General features: G+C 47.5%; 1 protein-coding gene across 2 annotated transcripts in view; it reads left to right on the plus strand.

Annotated features, from left to right (window-relative positions):
• The first annotated feature begins 9,742 nt into the window (after positions 1 to 9,742).
• LDLR (low density lipoprotein receptor) overlaps positions 9,743 to 17,639 on the plus strand; it is a 35,849-nt gene continuing 27,952 nt past the window's right edge. For both annotated transcript variants that reach the window (XM_060007784.1, XM_060007785.1), the window contains exon 1: positions 9,743 to 9,942. In XM_060007784.1, the coding sequence (XP_059863767.1) occupies positions 9,876 to 9,942 (67 nt within the window). In that variant the 5' untranslated portion in view covers positions 9,743 to 9,875. The remainder of the gene's footprint in view (positions 9,943 to 17,639) is intronic.

Genomic DNA, 17,639 nt, shown 5'->3' on the forward strand with positions numbered 1-17,639 from the left:
AATCCCAGGGCATTGTGGGAGCCCAGGTGATCAGGGAGAGCTCCCAAGTCCAGAACTTACTTTGGGTTCTGTAGTTTTTGTCTCTTCATTAAGATCTTGTATTTGCGAGTCATTGTCATCATATTTGCCTTTAATTCTTCAAACACTGTTCACTTTAATTCTTTGAACATTTTTTTTTTCTTTTTTTTTTTTTTTTTGCGGTATGCGGGCCTCTCACTGTTGCGGCCTCTCCCGTTGCGGAGCACAGGCTCCGGACGCGCAGGCTCAGCGGCCATGGCTCACAGGCCCAGCCGCTCCGCGGCATGTGGGATCTTCCCAGACCGGGGCACGAAGCCCTATCCCCTGCATCGGCAGGTGGACTCAACCACTGCGCCACCAGGGAAGCCCCTGGTGGCATTTTTGTTTTGTTTTGTTTTAGTTATTGCTGAGCTGACTCTGTAGGGTCTCTCTCCCCCACTGTGTGCAGCTGTTTATGTCTCTGCTCCATGTTTGAAAGTTATTGTTTTTCATTATCTTTAAGCTGACTCCCTGTTGGAGTCACCCCTGGGTCGGCCTAGCTTCGGGTCAGCCAGTGATGGCACAGAGGTTGTGCTCAAACCCCTGAGTCAGTGAGGCCCTGTGCCAGGGGCCCGTGCTCAGGCAGTTTGCAAGCCAGACCTGCCTTTGCTTCCTGCCGTCCCTCTTGCATCTTCTCAACATGTGCACACGGCCTCCTGCTGAGCAGCTGGGTTGACGGGGCTCCCTCCGTCTCTTGTGCAGCCTGGTGTGCGCGTTACCCATCTGCAGCCAGCATCTCAACCTCAGCTAGTTAGGAGGTCTTGGCCTTCCCCATTCATTCCACCCTGAGATCCCTGCTGTTTCCAATTTGCCCAGTGGCCTGAGGTGTTACTTGGCTCCTAGTCAAGTCAGCCCCCTCCAGCAGTGATATTCATGGCTTGTCCAGTCCAATAGGAGCTGGGAGGCCAAAAAAAACCATTACCTCCCACTGCTCGTACCTTGCCATTCAGTAATTATTTTTGAGTAAATTCTTCTTAATTTGTCAAATGCCTTTGATTAATCTCCAGAATCCTGAAATGGTTGTTTTTGACAACTCTGTCTAGTTTTAAGGTTGCTTTTATGGAGTGGATTTGCCAAGATACTCATGTCATTTTGAAAGTCCACATTTTTGTGTGTGAATGGCTTTGACTTCATTTTAACAAATTTGAATTTATTTTAATGTTTACAGAAAAGCAGCTCACCTTGATTTCACGGTATTTAGACTGAGGCCAATTTAAAAATGTGTCCCGTGAGGGGGCAAAAAGTATATGTGAAATTTGAGTAGGAGAAAAGTGTTTGTCTGACATAGTTTGTTGGTGAATAGATGGCAGCAAAATCCAAAATAATATTTGCCATGAGTTCATACCGCTCTCATGTCAAAGTCTGGAGTTGGTGCCTCAGTGTTGGAGAACAGCTCCTTCTCTGTCTTGTTGCTTTAGTACTTGCCACCCCTATGTCCAGCATCACCTCATGGCCCAAGATGGGTGCTGGTGCTCCATCTATCCATTCCACATTCCAGCCATCAACAAGGAGGCAAGGGGAGGGAGATCCTCTCTGGAAACTGACACTTCACTCTCTCTTAAGTGCTCGTTGGCTACAACATAGTCAAGTGGCCACACCTAGCTGCACAGGAAGCTGAGAAATGCAGCCTATCTTCTGGTGCCTATGTGCCCAGCTAAAGTTGTGGGCACACCACTCACTCACTGCATACTTTGAGGTGGTTAGCCCCAGTTTTCAGATGAGAAAACTGAGGCACAGGGAAGGGAAACATTTGCCCAAGCCTGCACAGCCAGTCCTAGAACCAGTGGTTGTCAAGCCCCACTTGCCTTCCTCCCACATTGGGTGGTCGTGGGTTTGAATCCATAGCCTGCCACGTCCAGGCTATGTGACTTTGGGCAGTTCTCTGCACCTCTCTGAGCCCACTAGGAGATGAGAAGCCAAACGATGCTCACGGAGGTTTCTTATTTCTTTGGGCATTTCTGTTTTTTCTACGGTGACAATGAAAAGAGAAATAATTGAAGAAAACAAATGAAGGGCATCAACAAGAGGAGCTAGTTGGGCTGAACACCCACACAGGCAAAGCCAAGTGTGATGGTGACCCAGGAACACGTGGGCTGTGCTGGGGGTGAGAGGTCATCCCCCTGGCCTGGCTCTCCCACGTTGACCTTGGCCTGAGGTCCTGGAACCAGCCTGGCCCTCATGTGGACACTGGCCAGGAACCACCGACCTCTACCAGCCTGAACTCCTGTCGCTCCTGGTGACAGCTGCTAACTGCCTACCCACCACCCCCCACTGGCCTTTGCTCTCAGCACCCATCTATCTGGACAGTCCTTTCCCCTCTATCTCGGCCCAGCTGGCCAGTGCCTTCCTCCCCCATTAATCCCAACAACCCTGAGGGGTGTGGACTTCACTCCCATTTCACAGATGACACAAGTGAAGTTCAGAGAGGTTGAGACACTTGCCCAAGGCCACACAGATTTGGGCCCAGGTTTGTGGGGCACAGGAGTGAGTCCTCGGGGGCTGGGACCTGCTCCAAATCTGGAGGAAAGGCCCTGGGTCTGGGAGGGTGAAATGGCCCCTGGAAAGGGTGCTGCGTTGAGTAATGTAGCCAGGTCTGTGTCCTCAGGGAGTCAGGGAAGGCCCCAGCAAGACTTGGGTGAGCAGGTCCCTTTGGCTGGAATACCAGATGGTCAGGGCATGATGGGAGCCCCTGGGGTGCCCTGACACAGCTAGGACTGGGAGGGGGGCAGTCAGAAGAGTATGGAGCATCACATGTGACAGATGGCCACAACAATATCTCCCACCCCATATGCACTTCTAGAACCTTGCAACTCCCCCACCAAGACCTGGAATCTAATTCTCCTTCCCTTGACTTTGGCTTGGGACTCTTGGTAAGCAGTAGAGTGCAATAGAAGTGACAATGTGACCACTAAGAGTGGGTCATACAAAGCACCTCAGTTTGTTGGAACACTCCCTGTTAAAGCCGTCAGCTCTCCTGGAACAGCCCAAATGCCTAGAAGCCACCATGTGGTGAGGAAGCCCGAAGAAGCCCATGCCGAGAGACCACCAAGACCACAGGAGGAGAAAGAGACGGCTGGCCAAACCCCACCTGTGTGCACCTGCCCAGATGAGCCCTTCCCACCTTCCCGACACAAAGAAAGAGAGAGAACAAACTGTTGTTTTAAGCCACTAAGCTGTGGGGTGATTTCTTACACAGTGATAGCAACTGGAACATCCTAAAACAATTTTTCAAATGACATGGGTCTAATTAAGCTAACATGGAAAGCTCTTTAGAGCAAGGTTAAGGCTAGGAAAGCAAGCTACACAAATGTCCAGCAAGATGCCTTTTTTAAAATTAATTAATTTATTTATTATTTTTGGCTGCGTTGGGTCTTCGTTGCTGCGCGTGGGCTTTCTCTAGTTGTGGCGAGCGGGGGCTACTCTTTATTGTGGTGTGCGGTGGCTTCATTGTGGTGGCTTCTCTTGTTGCTGAGCATGGGCTCTAGGCACGCGGGCTCAGTAGTTGTGGCTCACGGGCTCTAGAGAGTAGGCTCGGTAGTTGTGGTGCACGGGTTTAGTTGCTCCAGGGCATGTGGGATCTTCCCGGACCAGGGCTTGAACCTGTATCCCCTGCATTGGCAGGTGGATTCTTAACCACTGCGCCACCAGGGAAGTCCCAAGATGCCTTTTTTTTAGCACACACAGGGTCTCAGATATTTTGCTTTGGACCATGTCTCTGCCACATAAACATTCAGAGAAAGTCCTGTCAGGATATACCCCCAAACACACTATATCCTGAACAGCTGTTACCCCTGGAAGCAGGGGACAAGAGGATGGAGTTGGGAGCTTCTCCAAGCTAGTGAGGTTCTGGACACATGTCCATTTTACGACCCATTTCTTGATTCCTCACCAATGTTTAATTCAACAAAATAGTTGGTTTCTAGTTTATGTCATGGTCTCAGAGATTTCTGCTTCAATGAGGCCATTTGTATCTTCCAGAGCATTCATACTGACAAGGTGCCCAAAGCCCAACTCATCGTGTTCCTCCCACACCTGATTCCGCTTCTGTGTCCCCACCTCTTAGGTGGCTCCAGTGGCCCCAAGAAATCTAACTCAGCTCTCATCCCTTTCCCTCGGCCTCCTACATCCAGTCCGTCCCCCAGCTCAACCATTCTCCTTTCTAAGTATCTTCAATCCACCCACCTCTTCTCCATCCTTGGCCCCTACCTAGTCCACCACCGCTGCCATCGCTGGTCTGGACCAGTGTGGTCTGCACCTCCCTGGTTCCCCAGCTCCCACCCTCACTCCCCACCAGTCTTTTCTTCCACATGGCCAGAGACTTCTAAACTCTTCCAAATCCTTGAGCGCACATGGGGCCCTGATCATCTGAGCCTGGCAACTCTCCAGCCATGTCTTCCTAAACCTCAGCCACACTGAAATTTCACACCACACACTTACAGGTGTTTGCACATGCAGGTCCCTCTTCCCAAAATGCCTCCCTTGGCAAATCTCCTTCCCCTGAGCCTCGTCTCAAATGTCATTTTCCTGCCCCTTCTCACCTTTCGTTGACAATCCGTAGGAGGAAGCATGTAGGCGCCCTCTAAAAGAAGCCCTCATTGTCATTTTGATTTGCATTTCTCTAATAATTAGTGATGTTGAACGTCTTTTCAGGCCCTTATTGGCCATTGTTATATCTTCTTTGGAAAGGTGTACTTAAGTCCTTTGCTTGTTTTTTAATTGGGCTGTTTGTTTTGCTGTTGTTGAGGTGTAGGGGCTCTTTATATATTCTGAATATTAATCTCACCAGATATAGGATGTGCAAATATTTCCTCCCATTCCACGGGCTGCCTTTTCACCTTGTTGACAGTGTCCTTTGATGCACTTTAGTGTTTGATTTTGATGAAGTCCCACCTTATTTGTTTTTTCCTTTATTCTGTATGCTTTTACTGCCGCAGCCAAGAACTCACTGGCAAATTCAATGTCATGAAGTTTTACCCCAATGTTTTCTTCTAAAAGTTTTATAATTTTAGCTCTTACTTTTAAGTCTTTGATCCAGTTTGAGTTAATTTTTGTATATGGTGAAAGTTAGTATGCAAAATAGTAAGCATCATTATTTTGCATGTGGTTTTACAGTTTTTCCAACACCGTTTGTTGAAAAGACTGTCCTTTCTCCACTGAACGGTCTTGGCACCCTTGTAAAAAATAATTTGGCCAGGGCTTCCCTGGTGGCACAGTGGTTAAGAATCTGCCTGCCAATGCAGGGGACACGGGTTCGAGCCCTGGTCCGGGAAGACCCCACACGCTGCAGAGCAGCTAAGCCTGTGTGCCACAACTACTGAGCCTGCACTCTAGAGCCTGTGAGCCACAACTGCTGAAGCCTGTGCACCTAGAGCCCGTGCTCCATAACAAGATAAGCCACCACGATGAGAAGCCCGCACGCAGCAACAAAGACCCAACGTGGCCAAAAATAAATAAATAAAATAAATAAATTTATAAAAAATAAAACTTTTACTTTTTCTCTACTTCTTCCTTTCCTTTTTTTAGATGTTGGGGGTAGGAGTTAATTAATTAATTAATTTTCTGTGTTGGGTCTTCATTTCTGTGCGAGGGCTTTCTCTAGTTGTGGCAAGTGAGGGCCACTCTTCATCGCGGTGCGCGGGCCTCTCACTATCGCGGCCTCTCTTGTTGCGGAGAACAGGCTCCAGACGCGCAGGCTCAGTAGTTGTGGCTCATGGGCCTAGTTGCTCCGCGGCATGTGGGATCCTCCCAGACCAGGGCTCGAACCCATGTCCCCTGCATTAGCAGGCAGATTCTCAACCACTGGGCCACCAGGGAAGCCCTACTTCTTCCTTTCTTATTTGGACGCCTTTTATTTTCTTTTAATTGCCTAATTACACTAGCTAGAACTTCCAATACTATGTTGAATAAAAGGGTTGAAAGCAAGCATCATTTTCTTGTTCCTGATCTTAGGAAAAAGTCTTTTTACATTTTCCTAACCAGAGAAATGTTTCACCAATTCAAGCTAAATGAAAATATACTTTTTCTCTAGTAGCCTTCCACATCTCATTCCAGAAGTAGCCTCTGCAGTCTTCATCTGGCACTGCATGGGCCCATGTTTATATACACATCCTGCCGTGTTCTCTCTCCCGGAGTCCTTGAGGATGAGGTGGTGTCTTCCTCAATTCTGAATCTCCCCAACTACAGACTTGGGGCTTTCTCCATGTTCTCAATACAGGTTTGCCTTCAAGTCTGGTGTTCTGCTTGAAAGGAAGGACCGGCAGCCCAGAACAAATTTGAGTTCTGAATTATCAAAATCCCAACAATAGTGGAATTCAGAAGCAGGGCATCTCTAATGTTGTTGCAGCCACGCCAGCAATAATATCTCTTGGGCTTCCCTGGCAGTCCAGTGGTTAAGACTCTGCGCTTCCACTGCGGGAGTGGCAGGTTCGATCCCTGGTCAGGGAACTAAGATCCCACAAGCCACGTAGTGTGGCAAAAAAAAAAACACCTCTAATTTTCATTTATTTATTTAACCCTTACTACCACAGGGTGCTGGATATATAAACCATTGTCTCTGCCCTCATATGGCTTATAGGCGTTTTTGTGGAGATAATTGATGGCTACCGAGTCAAGGCAAGTCTCTAATTGTACCTACTGGAAGGTACCAAGGCACCTGCAGTTACTCACCCTCTGTCTGCTGACTTCTGGGTCAAAGGCCAGACGACAGCTACGAAGGCTCACCTTGGTCAAAAGCAGACCCCTTTGTTCAGAGACCTATTCTGGTCTGAGTCTCCTGGTGAATTCGAGAGGTGTAAAATAAGACAAAGAAGGCTGTCCGTTAATTAGAATGAGGAAAATGCCTGCCCTGGATTTGAATGACTTTGCAAGTCTAGGAATTTTCAGATGAAGTGGATTCCATGGAAAGATTGTTTTCAAGTTCCTATGAGAAAGAAAGTGATAAATGGAATATTTATAAATGGAATGGAATATTTGTAAACAGAATATTTCCTGTCATATCAATAGACAAAGAGTGTCACAGTCATCAATGATTGCAGCCCTCCAATGTGACCCGGTGAGCCCTGAGGAAACTCAGGGCTGAAAAGAATACCTGCCATCTAGCAGCGAACAGACTGCAACCACTCGGGAGATGGTGAGCCCTGAGGAAATTCAGGATGTGAAAATACAGGATACTGGCCCCAGATAGCTGAGGTGCATATCAAAGGAATGGGTCCAGTGAGCCCAGACTTTTACATCTTCCCATACAGAGAAAAGCGCTAAATTCCTTAACTTGAGATATCTGGTTTTCTTTAATTAACAATAATCTTTTTATGTTCAGACTACCTGCCCTTTGTTACAAAACTTCTATACAACCTGGCTCCCCCCTCACCTCCTTGGAGCAGTTTCTCAGAGCTATCTGAAACGCTGTCTCCCGGGCTGCAGTCCTCATTTTGCCCCAAATAAAACTTAACTTGCAGCTCTCACGTTGTGCATTTTTTTTCAAGTCAACAAAAGTGTTCCCTAAAGAAAAGAGAGAGGGGGGAAAAAAAAGAGATGTAGTTGCAAAGACAGCCAAACAAAACAGGGAACCCATACACTGTGTCTATTATGTGCCAAGCAAGCATGGCTCTAATCACGTTTATTTATGTATTTATTTAGACATTTTTTAAAAATTATTTATTTATTTATTTATGGCTGTGTTGGGTCTTCATTACTTCGCGCGGGCTTTCTCTTTCTGTGAGCACGGGCTCACAACAGAAACTGAGCCAGTGAGGTCTTGCAGTTTTTCTGAAGTGAAATCACACCTAGGGCTCCTGACTTTAAAAGATAAATAAATAAATAAAAAAGGAGCATATGGTGTAAGGAATTGGAATTGGATGGTGACACATTCATAAATGTTGCAACTCCCAGAACTTACCTGCCCTTGTAAATTTCTCCAGGTGTTTGCTCAGGATCTCATTTTGACCCTGATACTGAACCTGCCAAGTAAGGGAAGTGGCATTACTTTCTCTCCCATATTTATTTTATCTCCCATTTTTAATTTTTATTTATTTTTTTAAAAATTTATTTATTTTTGGCTGCGTTGGGTCTTCTTGCTGTGTGGGCTTTCTCTAGTTGCGGCGAGCGGGGGCTACTCTTCGTTGCGGTGCGTGGGCTTCTCACTGCGGTGGCTTCTCTTATTTCGGAGAGAGGGCTCTAGGCGCGCAGGCTTCAGTAGTTGTGGCATGCAGGCTCAGCAGTGCTTAACTGCTCTGCAGCATGTGGGAGCTTCCCTGACTAGGGATCAAACCCATGTCCCCTCATTGGCAGGTGGACTCAACCACTGAGCCACCAGGGAAGTCCCTATCTCCCATTTTTTAATTGGCAAAGCTAAATGACTCGGGACTTCCTTGGTGGTCCAGTGGGTGAGACTCCGCGCTCCCAATGCAGGGGGCCCAGGTTTGATCCCTGCAGGAAACTAGATTCTGTATGCATGCCACAACTAAAGATCTCCACATGCTCCAATGAAGATCCAGCATGACACAACTAAGACCCTTCACAGACTAAATAAATAAATGTTAAAAAACAAAACAAAACTGAGTGACTCACCCAAGGTCTGTCTGATTCAGAAGCTGGGGCTCTTTACTGCCAAACACTGTCTATAAATTTCTTCCCCTGGATTAAATCACTGTTTTTCTTTCTGTTTCCTCTCTGCCTCTTTTCTGCCTTCTTTCCTGGGTTTCCTGTAAGCCTGCTGAGAGGTAAGTATGCCTTGCCAAGCTCAGTTTGTAAAACCTCAGAGAACTCTGCTCATTCCTGAGGGAACCCTCCAAAACTACCAAACCCCTTACGGGAGGCTTTCTGGCCAGGGGCCTCTGGGAAGTTCATGAATCTCCAAAGAGACACCCTGATTCTTGAAAGCTGTTCTCCATCAGCCCTCTGTGGTTTAGGCAATCGGGTTCAGTTCTGAAAGCTCTATTTTGTTTTCATTTTGCTTTGGGGAGAGGCTTTGGGCCTCTCTGTTGATTCAACTCCTTCTCCTTAAAGGATAAATCAATATTTATGTCCAGATCCCAGGTATTGGGTCAATTGATTTTAGAGATGTTTTTGCTCATAATTCATCCAAGTGCTGGATTCCACAAAACAAAATCAGTCTTTGGCTGTACTTTCGTGACGATTTTATTTAAATGCCTCATTAATAACTGTTTATGGGGTGATTTGGAAGAACCCTCTAAGACTGTATATGACGAAACAGTTAAAATCTATAAACAATTCGTACAAAGGAAAAGGCAAGGAGAGACAGAGGTAGGGGGGTGTAGTTTCCAGCATCTCTAGTTTTTTTCCTTTTGAGTCAGAGGGGAGATGTCAATTGGCCAATTAGACGATTTGGAAGGACAGGTGGTTGCTAATCTCCTTTGGGCACCAAAGAGAACGTAACAATTAAAAGTGGAGTGAAATGTAAGGGAGATCCTTCAGGAGACGCGCATTTCCATTTGGGGGTGGGCGTGGCGGCGGCTCCTCTCTTCAGGGGCTACCCAAATGGGACACATCCGGCAGCCTGTCCCGAAGCGGCTTTGGAAAGGACTGGAATCCGAGTCAGGGCTTCACGGGTTAAGGAGCCCATGTCACATCGGCCGTTCCAAACTCCTCCTCTCGAAACTCCTCCTCTCGCAGTGAGGTGCAGATGTTTGAAAATCACCCCACTGCAAACTCCTCCCTCTACGGGAAACCTCACATTGAAATGCTGCAAATGACTGGGGCCCCGCGTGCAGTCGCGTCAGGGCCGCGCGAAGCCCGGGTTTCCAGAGTGGACACAGCGGACAGCAGCCCGGTCCGGGGCGTGACAGGCAGAGGCTGGGAACATGAGGCTTGCGGGCTGCGGGCTGCGCTGGGCCGTCGCCCTGCTCATCGCTGCGACTGCGGGTGCAGGTAAGGCTGGCTCCAGAAGCCCGCGCGGGGTGGGGGTGAGCCTGCGAACTAGGAGAGCCTCTTGGTAATTTTTGTTTGCAGGGGAAGAGAACGAAAAATCATTCCACCCTTGGAAGACTTGTGGGCAAATGGCACGAAATCCTTCCCAAATGGCTGCAGGGAGCACTAAGGGGAGCGCGAGGGTTGGGAGGGTCTGAGGGGTCTGCGGAGTCAGGGGAATGCGGGATGCGGCTTTCCCCACAAGTCTCCACCCGATTGCAGACCCTCTTGTCTTAGAGCCGGGTACGCGGGTCTCCACCAATGGGGGGAGGGACCCCCTCCCAGAGTTATTCTAGGGGTGAGAGTGACCCGAAACCCGGCTGCTCAGCCTGGTCCCTGGCTGCACGCTCAGGGTAGTCTGCGGGCGCGCCCCTGCGCCGGTTCACCCTCAGAGGTTGCGGCGGCGGGCAAGTTGGCTTTGTGCGGCTCAAGGGCGCTGCTGGCTCCCGGAACTGAGAGGAACGCGTCCAGCGCGGATCCCGCACCACACTTCCTCCCAAGGCCACCGCCTTCAGCCCCGCCCCCGAGCTCCCATAGGGCGCCATTGGAACAGGCGAGCCTCGAGCCACTCCCCTTGGCCAATGGGAAGTGGCGGCTGCGGAGGCGCGCGCGGCGCCGGGCGGGGCTGGCTCAAGACTAGCGGCGCACCTCGTTCTCTGTGAGGACGTCCAAGGAGATTCCTCAGGTTGGTCCCAGCTTCTGTCACAAAGGAGGCGTCACGTCCCGGGCCCCTGGAGAAGCTCTGCTAGCGTGGCCGAGGCGCCCGCGGAGCGCCTCGGCCCCCTCGGCGAACGCCTCAGTTTTCCCCTCTATCTGTGGCGAGGCCTTCGTCCCCGCTTTGTCCTCGGGGGCCGCCCTCACCCACCCCGCCCGGGACATGTTCGCAGACGTGCCCCCCAGGCCACCCTCATGGCCCTCGGGTTGCCTTGTTTGTTCAGAGGCGCTGAATGGGTTCAGCTGTGCTGCCCACATGACAGCATTTCGTTTTAGAGGGTTTGAAATTTAGATTTGGTTAAGAGGCTAGTTGAGGCTCCATCCTGAGTTGTCTGCTGGCTCCCAGAGGCATTTGACCTCGCTCTGGAAAATAGAGAAATGGTCCTTTTCCTACTTACGACCAGCTGGGCCTAGAAAAGGATTGGGATTGTCTGATTAACAGGATGCAGGAAGCTTTTCCTTTTTATTGGCAGGGAGGTGGCTTTGAACTCTTGGAATCAGTACCTGTGACCCATCAGTTTCCTCTGGGAGGAGAGGAAGGGAGGTTGTACATGGCAGAGGATTACTGTAATAATTCGGCCATTCAGTTGTGTGAAGCAAAGGGAGCGTGGCTTGGTCAAGAGACGCTTGATTAGCCTGTGTTTCACACGCGATCCACTCCTTTCCTAAGAGGAAACGATGGCAGTGAAGTCTTGAGCAAGCTGTGTTGCGTGCTTCAGTTTCCTCTTTCACTGGGTGGCGAAGGATCTGGTGTATTTTGGGTCTCAAGGAGGCTGATCGTCTGGTGTGTTTCCCAGGCTCCCGAGAGCTGGCAGCTACTAAGTATCTTCTCTGGTGTTAACACAACCATGTACATTTGTAGCAGCCCTGACTACTCCAGTTTGCCCCGAGGGGGAGGGAATTTCTTGTCTGTTTCCTTTGGGAATGGAAGTAATTGGGATCTTAACTGCATGCTTTCCCTTAGCCAGATCAAAATCAGTTAACAGCTGTGTGTGGAGCCTCAAATATGCCAAGGACACATCCGAACTCAGAAAGTAGAGTGGTCCCTCTAAGAGTTGTGTCTGCTTTGGCAGCAGGCTCCAGGGTTGTTCATTGATCATTGCCAAGCATACTTTTCTTCCCGGGCAACACTGGCAAAAGATAGGGAGAGTGTTTTTGAGACTGCAAATCTTTAAGAGAAATATGTGCCTCATTCTGTCTTTCCACAGTATTCCTGCTCTTATCTGTAGGGTTCCTCCCCTGATAAGACCCAATTCTAGATGCCTTTTTTGCTCAGAGCTTGGATGGCCTTTCATGTTCCACTTTAAGTACATTAACAGCATCCATACTCTGCCCCGCTGTCAGGAAAGAGACCATGTGTTGCTAAGACACTGTGGAAGTAGCCAGCTGTGAACAGTGATAGAAACAGGCTACCCCTCCCCAAAGGCAACAAAATCTACCATCGAGATCACCCTTGGGGAAAATACCTTGGCGACACCTGGTGTGGAAAAGAGCACTGGTAAAAGGATGTCTCGTTTGTTTTCCACGGAGTCTGTTAGGTCCCGCCATTTCTTTCTCAAGAAAATGATTCCATGTATTATTTTCATTTCTCTGCACAACCACTGTCTTCAGTAACAGGAAGGAAAACATCGAAAGCGTTTACCACCTCATTTGTGTGCTGGAGAAAAAGCAGAAATGTGTATTCCCCTTTTGTGTTTCAATTATGTTGTTCCTGACTTGTCATTCGTGACAGGAGAGGTCTAAGGGCTAGAGTTTCGTTTTTTTTTTTTTTTTTTTTTTCCTAAGGGAGGGTGCAGTGCTTATGTAATTTTAGGCATCTCCAGCATGAGGAGATAAGGGATTGGGAGCTCTGGTTTGCTTTTGCTGAAATTCAAATGAAACTGACGTAGAAAACCCAAATCTTGCTTCTGGAACAGGGAGAAAACAAGAAAGAGGTGTGATTTCTTTGGGCTGTGGCGTTTGAAACAGGCCTAGTTCTGACCCATTGTTCGGGACTGTGTTGCCTGCTGTGGAGACACCCATCTGATGTGCTGTCCCTTGGTGCTCACTGTTCCTCATTCCCATCCCCATGAGCAAGGCTATGGGATTTATTTCCCAGCTGACCGTTCCCTGTAATGGTGAAATCCATTCACTTTTCATTTAAACACTGTCTGGAGCTGTTGGCCAGCTGTTCAGATAGAAATAGGTAGTATTGGGGTCTTCCTGTTGGTGGGGTCTTCAGCCGTCTATGACAAGCAAATATTTGATTAACTGTTGCCAGGGGAAGGCTTGTTATCCAGGGAACGGGGTTATTGTTCTTTAAAGGGCCTTAAGATGTTTTAATAGTTCTAACCTTTCCAGGAGCACATTTTGTGTGTAAGATGATTCCTTGTGCAAAGTGGATTAGTAGTGGCAATCGAAACTGCAATCGCCTGGTTGGGAGAGGGGATGACAGAAGGTCCTCCTCCGGGATCCTCACTGAGAATGCCCCTTGCCTGAACTTCCGTTTTTACTTTTTTCTGAGAGTGTTGGAATTCCGATTGGTTTTTGCTCACCCTGTGTGCCAGGATCTAGAAGTGAGTCATTTCCTTTTTCAGGCATGATCACAGTTCGGTTGTGAGTCAGTGGGGTGTGGGGTGTATTGTAGAGGCAACTCTGAGGGAGATATCCTGTTTGGCTCAGTAGCTGGGCAATGTGTTTATCAGTCTGTGTTCTGATAGCAGTAGATTCCAAAGCTCAGCTCATTCACTTCTCTTGAATGAATGGGCTCCACTGGGGCCACCTCCAGCCTGGCCTCCTTGTAGTTCAGTTACCAAGTTCTGTTGATGCTTGTCAACACTCTTTGTATTTCTATCTTTATCACCTGTAGCCTCCTTGTGGCCCTCCTAATCTCACCTGACTGGTTTCCTAACCTCTGGCAGGAACCTTGGACATGATCTTTGAAGACTTAGAGTTTCCATTTTGAAATTGAGGTATAATTGACATACTATAAAATGGACAGATAAGTAAAGAGTTCAATGAGTTGTGATAAACATTTACTTCTATGTAACCACCTCTCATTAGGATCTAGAGAATTTCTCACATCCCAGAAAGTTCCCAGAAAGCCATTTACACCCAAGCCTGTCTGTCTGAGCACCTCACTACACTGCCTCTCAGGGAGTCTACACAAAAGTGCTGGGTGAACCAGCAAAGTAGAAATGGATGAAGGGATACATTATTCTCCCTTGGATCCCTTTACCAGAAATGCCAAATCAAGTTTCTCCATCCGTGCATGCATATTTGAGAACTCAAATACATACATATACACACATGTACACATAAATAAATAAGTAGCTGTTTTTTAAAGAATAACTTTTACAAGGAAAAGCAACCCAAACGTTAGTTTCATTGTGCTCCGTAGACTCCAGGGCAGTGAAAGATGATCTTTTTGCAAGGTTCTCCAAAAGTCCTAAAAATGCAGAACATTCCTTGACAGCTGGAATCAGGCCATGGAAAGTCATCCACCATCATCTTACCTTTTCCTGGCATTCTGTGGCTGCAGTAAAAGGTTTCCTCCCTCTTGTATAAATGTAATACACTCATCTGGGTAGTGGAACTGTTTACCAAAGGAAGCCAGGGGAGAGTGATAAAGTACAGCATATGGTGTCCCATTTCTCCAGGAAGGTGGTTTTCAAACTGGGTCCCAGAGCCCCTGACCCCCATAGCCCTCAACCCAGGCTCAGGATTGGGTTCAAGGCTGAGTGAAATGTTCAAGGGCCTCCAGAGGTCTCTGGCCTTGTCAACCCCCATTGGAATGACCAAAGGCACCAAGAGCCGACAAAAAGGGAGGTTTATTGAATCAGAGGAATTGGGGCTAATGCCAGGGATAGGCACTGACTGATATCTTAGTTCTTTCACTTAATCATTTTCTTCCTTTGTTTAAAAAAAAAAAAGAATCTCAAGAGTAAAGCATTCTTAGAAGAAAACCAAACAACCTGAAATGAATTAAAGAAGGCCCCTTGCCACTGTTTCCTATGCAGAAGCACAGATAAGACTTTGTTTCTTCCAAAAGTAGGATCACACTGAAAACTATTACAAACTCTTCTGCCCCTTGCTTTTTTCCCCATTTAGCAAAATACTGTGGACAGCTTTCCACAGTGTCACAACGTAGGATGATTGACATCACCTTTTTCAGTGCCTCTGAAGGATCTGCATTATAATTAGGTATCGATTTTGCATGTGTGGCTACATAGTTCCATTTGAATATAGGCATACCTTCTTAAGTTAGGTTATGTATTAATTATCTATTGCATATCAAATTACCCCAAAACTTAGTGGCTGAAAACAATACACATTTATTATCTCCAAGTTTCTGTGGGTCAGGAATTTGGAAGCAGCATAGCCAGATGGTTCTGGCTCAGGATCTCACTTGAAGTTGCCATCTAGATACCCCAGGAAAAAATACATTTGCAGGGGCTGCAGTCATCTGAGGGCTCTATGGGGGCTGAAGGTTCCCTTCCAAGATGGTGTCCTCAGTGGCTTTTCCCAGAAGGCTTCAGGCACTCACTGCATGGAGCACCTCAGCGTGTGCAAAGGGCTTCCCCCAGAGTAAGCAATCCAAGAGATTCTGGAGGAGGCTGCGGTGGCTTCATGATGTAGGGTCAGAAGGCACACCTCATCACGTCTGCCTTTTTCTCTATATTAGAAACAAGTCCTGAGTACACGCCAGGTGTGGGGAATTAGGCTCACCTTTTGGAGGGAGTGTCATGGAATTTGTGGTCATATTTTAAAATACCACTGGGCTTCCCTGGTGACGCAGTGGTTAAGAATCCTCCTGCCAATGCAGGGGACACCGGTTCGCGCCCTGGTCAGGGAAGATCCCACATGCCACGGAGCAACTAAGTCTGTGTGCCACAACTAGTGAGCCTGTGCTCTAGAGCCCGCGTGCCACAAGTACTGAAGCCTGCACACCTAGAGCCTGTGCTCCGCAACAAGAGAAGTCACCACAATGAGAAGCCCGTGCACTGCAACGAAGAGTAGCCCCCACTCGCAGCAACTAGAGAAAGCACTCAGGCAGCAATGAAGACCCAATGCAGCCAAAAATAAATTAAATACATAAATAAATAATACCACCAATTGTTCCCCCCTTTTCTCTATTATAAGAAAAGTTTTAGGGACTCCCCTGGCGGTCCAGTGGTTAGGACTCTGAGCTTCCACTGCAGGGGGCATGGGTTCGATCCCTGGTGGGGGAAGTAAGATCACGCATGCCGCCAGGCACTGCCAAAATAAACAAACAGAAAAAGCTTTGGACCTCTTTTGAACTTGACATTGTTATACACCTGTGTTAATATTTCTTCTGGGTCCCAGGGACTTTGCACTTTAAATTTTGACAGATTCTGCCCTGTTGCCCTCCTAAGAGGTGGAATGTGGAAGAGTTCCACTTTTCCAAAATCTTTCCCCAGCAAAGGTGATGGACCCGGCCCTGATTTTTGGCATACCTATTGAACAAATCTTACTGTGACTGTGTCAGGCCTTGGGCTCTGATGGTTTCATGCTGAAACGATGAAAAAGACATTCCTTACTCTCAAGGAGTTTAAGTCTAGCCTGGGGGATACACAATAAACAGGTGCTTTCGATACCGTGTTAGGAGTGAGAAATGGGTGTTTTAGGGGCTCACGGGGGTGCCAAACCCAGTTTTGGGGAAGGTCAGCTTCAAAGTTGAACTGTTAGGGACTTCCCTGGTAGTTCAGCGGGTAAGACTCGGCAATCCCAATGAAGGGGGCCCAGGTTCAATCCCTGGTCAGGGAACTACATCCCGCATGCTGCAACTAAGAAGCCCTCATGCTGCAACTGAAAGGTCCTGCATGCCACAACTCAGACCTGGCAAAGCCAAAATACATAAATAAATAAGTATTCAAAGTTGAACTGTTAGCCAAACAAACAGGTGGGAGTTGGGAGGGGGCTTTGCAGCAGAGGGAACTGCAGGGATTTGGGATCTGAGGTTGTGAAATTTTTACCAGATCCAGTACGGAGGCAGAGAATGCCATTTCCATAAGACTGTAATTCACACTGCTTTGGAGTGGGGACAGTTGGTGAAATCTGGTGACCTCAGGGCCTCCCTCTTCCTTGTTTATAGAGGTTTCAGGATGGCATTTTATGGGGAAAACAGATGTCTTGCAGATGGGTGTGTATGAAAGGAAATGGGATGTGTATAGGGAACACCGGCCTACATCCGTGAGCTTGGAAAAGAAGTATCCAGGCATATTCTTTTGTTCCCTTCCGGCTGTGGGCCACCTTCACCTCTCTGCCAACTTATGTCTTGACTTTAACTTAGATGGAGACCACACTTCCATTTTGGCCAAGAATGGGATGAGTTGGAGACTCAGCTCTTCCTTCATCATCATAAGGTCTGGCTTTCACGTGCCTTCTAGCCCTAAAGACTTTTTTCCCCACTGATGCTCCCCAAGTCTTTATTCACATTCATTGTTCATTTTAAGGAACTGCAGTGGGGACTTCCCTGGTGGCACAGTGGTTAAGAATCAGTGGTTAATATCTTGTAATAACCTATAAGAGAAAAAAAATTGAAAAAGAATCTGAATCACTTTTGCAAAAAAACATTTGCTCTGACTACATCATGATTTCAGATTTTAACTAACTGTAGTAGGAAGCCATCACGAATAACAAGATATTTTTAAATGTTGTGTGTCTGATTTTTAATCTCACCTTTTTAACATTTCTGATTTTCTGTATAGTTATAGTTTGTCATGTACATCATACACTAGTACAGTATATGATAAATAATTATATTAGGGAGGACTTCCTCAAAATTTTTTTAACCAGTGAGGGTATGCGATTAAAAGAGCTGGTAGACCAACTGGTTAAGACTAGGATCAAAGACTTTAGGGCCCAAATGTGATGTGAAATACTGGATTGGATCTTGGAAGAGGAAAGGGCCATTAAAGAAAAAAATGGATGAAATCCAAAGA

Source organism: Delphinus delphis, chromosome 3 (genome assembly GCF_949987515.2).
Source record: "Delphinus delphis chromosome 3, mDelDel1.2, whole genome shotgun sequence".
NCBI lineage: Eukaryota > Metazoa > Chordata > Mammalia > Artiodactyla > Delphinidae > Delphinus > Delphinus delphis.